Source organism: Brachycentrus maculatus, unplaced genomic scaffold, assembly GCF_059751285.1.
Source record: "Brachycentrus maculatus isolate JH-2025_06_01 unplaced genomic scaffold, ASM5975128v1 h1tg002409l, whole genome shotgun sequence".
In the NCBI taxonomy this organism is placed as follows: Eukaryota; Metazoa; Arthropoda; class Insecta; order Trichoptera; family Brachycentridae; genus Brachycentrus; species Brachycentrus maculatus.
The window spans coordinates 12,057-16,688 of NW_028282893.1; the positions used below are offsets into that span (position 1 = coordinate 12,057).

Genomic DNA, 4,632 nt, shown 5'->3' on the forward strand with positions numbered 1-4,632 from the left:
GCAAAAGAGCAACATAAGCAAATTATCAGTTGAAAACAAACAACTTCACTCTCGGTTAAAACCAAGACAGCAAAATAGAGAGGGGAATCGCAAAAACGAGTGCATTTAAAAAGAGTAACCTCTCACCCAGCATCCATATGGGCAACGATATCTAAAATAGAGAGGACATCCGATACGAGGAAATAGGCCTAGAAAAAGACCATGTGACAAGGTAGCACTAAGTGAATAAGCCATACGAGTTCAGATCAAAACTTAATTTCGCAAAGAAGGAAAAGAAGCAAGGCATAATCTAGATGAAAAAGAATAGAGAGGACGTGCGGATAAATTTGGGCCACTTTATTCGAGATAAATCGGAAGTAGGATCTTAGGATGAGTCATCTTTCATCGTTGAAATCAAACATTTTTGATCTATTCAATCTTAGTTATCACTTTATTAGGTTAAGCTTAAGTATTAAGCCAAATTATTTATCATATTGCGGATCTCGGTTGGTTGACGCCGGCCCATTTGCTGTAGATTTTCTTTCCATCCTTTACTTCGAAGAAAGGAGCATTCACAATGCCTGCATCGTAGAAGTCTCGGTGTTGTGGGCTCTTGAACATCTAAAGGTACTCATCATCGGGTGTCTCTCCACTGTCAGGGTAGTTGTAGGGAGGTGGTCTTTGATATCTCCAATTATCCTCATCAGGCCAATACTGGAAGAACAGTTCTCCTCCTAAAAACCAAAGTGGGGATAAACAAACAATAATCCACATATAGTTTGGGCCCTTTTTCCTGAAGTGCTGAGTCTCAAAACTTTCAGGCTGGAAATCAACATCTTCTGATTCATAGTCGTATTCGTGAGCAACATCCGCCTCGTATGAGGTTGTGCCGACCTATTTTACGATAATGCAATTACTTCAAAAGTGTTGCTTTGACCAAGAGTTCCCCAGCTCGGACAACCCACCATATTTGTCTTTAAATTCTTTTGATCGTATCCGTCAGGGTGAGACAATATCCAGCCCTAGGCTTAATCAGCATGGTAAGGGTATGAGTACTCTGAACTTGGCTTGACTCCGGCGGCTCTGGGGTCGATATAGAAATCTGGGTTGGCATTGTGGTCATCCCTCCAGTCATAGACCTTGTGATGATGGCCCCCACTGAATTTCATGAGAACTTTCGAGTTGATTAGACGAAGAGTTGCGATTCTGTTGATAATCATCTATCGCTATAATCTCCACAGTAAATAAATAACAAATATATCTCTATTAATATGCATCTGTGTATATATATGCCTGTAGAGATTCATTTATCTGCCAAATAATTAAGTGAAGGAAAAAATATTTCAAACTCAAAAATAAAATCAATTAGCAACAGTCTTAAGCAATTGATTCAACTTACTTTTAGAAAAGGTTAATCAGACTTTGTAAGATCAGATACATATACTTATGCCAGATTAATGTTCACATAATATACATCGTAACAATTATTCTATATGTTTGATAAATGAATATCGATCATCAAATCTGCTGTAGAATTTTTTAATTTTATTTGGCGATTTGCTCTCTTTTCTTTTGTTCATTGTACTTTCTTTTGATTTCCTGAATTTCTTTATGAGTCTTTTCAATTTCGTATTTAAATTAGTTTGTCTATTATAAAATATTGGAATTACTTTGGCTTGGTACATATTTATCTGTGCTGCTAATTCTTTCATCTTTTTTGTTTTTGTTGTCAGGGATCTTTGCAGGATTGAAAGCTTCTCTGCAACCTCTAAGCCTGGCTGTCTCTTCATTATTTAGCGGATTTATTCGATTTGTTTTTGCTTCTGGTGAACCAAGACTTCCTTTTCGACAACTTGCTCAGTTTTGAAGATGAGGCGTTTTTGTAATGTTTTTATTTTTTAGTTCATTTCGTAGGAATCTGGGTCAGTTCCTTACAGACTTCGGCATCGGTGAATGTTCAAAGGATTTTCTAATTACTCGGAGAGGGCTTTCACTTTCAATTTCTCTTCAATGAGTTCAGACTGCATATGATAAATTTCGTCTTTATACTTGGGTATTTTCCCAGACTCTTTCATCAATATCCTTAGCTCTCTTTTTAAGTCATTCTTCTTGCATCCCAGTAGTTTTAAATCGTTCATTCGTTCTCTGAATGCTGTCTCTCCCTTCGCCAAAGTGGTCTGCTGAATTTTAATCTTCTCATACAGCAAGGCAGACTAATCATTCCTTCTAATGAGCTGAGTTCCCAGAATGTCCCTCTCGGCAACGACCAACTCATACTAATCCTTCTTCTTCTGTCTTTCGCCCTCTGAATTTTTGATGATGGTCTGCAATTTCGAGATCTATGTATGGAAGTTTTTGATTTCTTCCCTTTTTGAGTCCATTTATTTCTTCTTCTTCTCCAGCTATCGGCTATGTTCCAGGAGAGTTTGGTCTTTCTTTTTATGCTCGAATCTTTATTTGGCCAATGCTACTTCTTTTGCTTCGATTTATTCCTTTAACTGATTGATCTGATGGTTGACAATCTTATATCTTCTCTTTGTCTCTGCAATTTCATCTTCAGTTTCTGATAAGCTCTTGCTGTATGTATTGCGATCTGATCTCACAGTTTCATAGAGTTTCTGTTGCTCTTTCAGCTTATTATCAATTTCTACATTTTTCTTTTGATACTCTGAAATTAGGTTTCCTTTCAATTTGATTTCTTCAAGTGACTGCAAATACTTTGCGTTCGCCAAAGCTGCTTTTTTGCCATATGCATCTTTTTATTTTTAGACAGTTTATATTTATTTTCTAATGGATTCAATTGCGTCATTGCCATCACAGATCTTCGCCTCGTATTAAACTATGTCAGTTTATTTTTTGGCAATCTTATCAGTAAAGAGTTTGAATTGACTGTCCATTTTAATCAGCTACTTTTGAATTTAAGTTCTTTACTTTTCGAGCTCTTCTATTTATTTTTCATCCTGAGCACTAAGTTTCTTACGGTCCATGATTTCCCTGTGTATTTGAGGAATACTATTCATCAACACTTCATTTTATTTCTTAACCAGCAGCAGATTGTCTCTCGCGAACACCAACTGGTTTCTATGCTTATCGTTATTTTTCTCGTATTGGGAAGTGAGGCTGATTCCATTGTTTAGCTCTTTCTTGCACAATTCGACTTGGTGATCAATTTTTGAGTTTTATCTTTGGAATTAAGTCTTCAGGGTTGTCTTTTCGAAATAGGTTTACTTGAGTTGTCGGATTTATTCTTGTTTGTGTTCGATTTTGGCCTTCAAATTGCTTTACTCTTCCTTGATGGTATTAATCTAGTTCTATTTTTCATTGATTGCACTGGACAGTTTTGTGATTTAGTCTTCGAATTTGGTTCCTTCTGCTAATGCGGAATCCTTTTGTTTGGAGAGATTGTCCAATTATTCTTGGATTTTCACTTTTCTGCCTTCATCCTTTTTGAGTTTCTAATCGATTTCATTGATATCTCTTTCAAGGCTTCGTAGTTTGCCGATTGTACTCGTTTTCTCGCCATCGACAGTCCGTAGATTTTAGTATGCACTCGAGAGTTCCCCTTTTATTTTAGTTAGCTTGTCATTGAGTTAGTTCTTTTCTATTTTATAATGAGAGGGATACCTTGCATCAGCTGTTCCTTCTTGGTCTTGAGCTCCACCAAAGCATTAGACTTCTTGGCGGAAAAAGTCTGAAACTGTTCGAGATTGCTCTGTAATATTTTTATTTTCGAATTTAATGACTCGATCTTTTGTTTGGCTCTTTCTTCCCTTTCTTTCGAGAGCTCGAGGATTTTGAATGTCTTCTCGAGTTCTTGCTTCAGGAAAGATATGGCCTGGGCATCCTCCTGCGAAAGTTTGAGTGCCAACCTCAGTTTGGCAGTTTGGTTGGCCATATCTCGAGACAGCTAGTTTATTTTGTTGTAAAGGATCTTTTCATTATCGTGCGATCGCTTCAAGGCTCGATACAGCTTATCGTACTCATGTTTGAAACGGACGAGGGATTGATCGCCGGCAAGTTCGATCAAAATCTAACGGAATAAAATATACGGTACCTGCTGGAATTATCTTTCAAGGGCATCTCTTTCCTTCATGTTGAGCTCAATGTGCTCGTGGGTATTTTAAGTTGGCCTCTCTGCTGATTTTTAAACTGGCATTGATGTGAACCTCGATTAATATAACTTATTTATTGCAAACAAATATGTTCTTAATCTAATTGAACTACGATGTGCAGGCATCCATATAACATACACATTTCATCTGAAATATTTGCACAAAGAATAATAGCATATACATCACTCTGATTGATTGATTCTGCCATACTTATTTATTGAATGGATAGAACTATTGACAATCATGCCATGCATGCCATGCCGTGATAAAATGAAGTGATGATCGCAGCATAAATGAACTGAATCATTCAAAGAACATGGAAACAATATCCGATCCTGAATCATCAATAAAAATCTGACTCTTCCGACAATAACCATTTTTTGGATTTGCCTTCATGGTGATCTGCTCCTCAAAGATATTAAATTTGACAAGCAAGCCTTCATACCCCTGCTCAGTGAGCCCGAAGAATATCAGATACTCATCATTATGCTTATTAATCGAACTCCTAATTCCTCCAGGCATGCCATTCATGCTGACATTG

General features: G+C 37.0%; 1 protein-coding gene across 1 annotated transcript; it reads right to left on the reverse strand.

The window, feature by feature from the left end:
* Nucleotides 1-551: 551 nt before the first annotated feature.
* On the reverse strand, nucleotides 552-4,002 carry LOC148298180 (uncharacterized). The gene is given in 4 exon segments (XM_088277067.1): nucleotides 552-713; nucleotides 1,650-2,255; nucleotides 2,960-2,973; nucleotides 3,604-4,002. Coding segments are annotated over 4 exon segments (1,053 nt in total). The 5' UTR covers nucleotides 3,875-4,002.
* Between the last annotated feature and the right edge of the window lie 630 nt (nucleotides 4,003-4,632).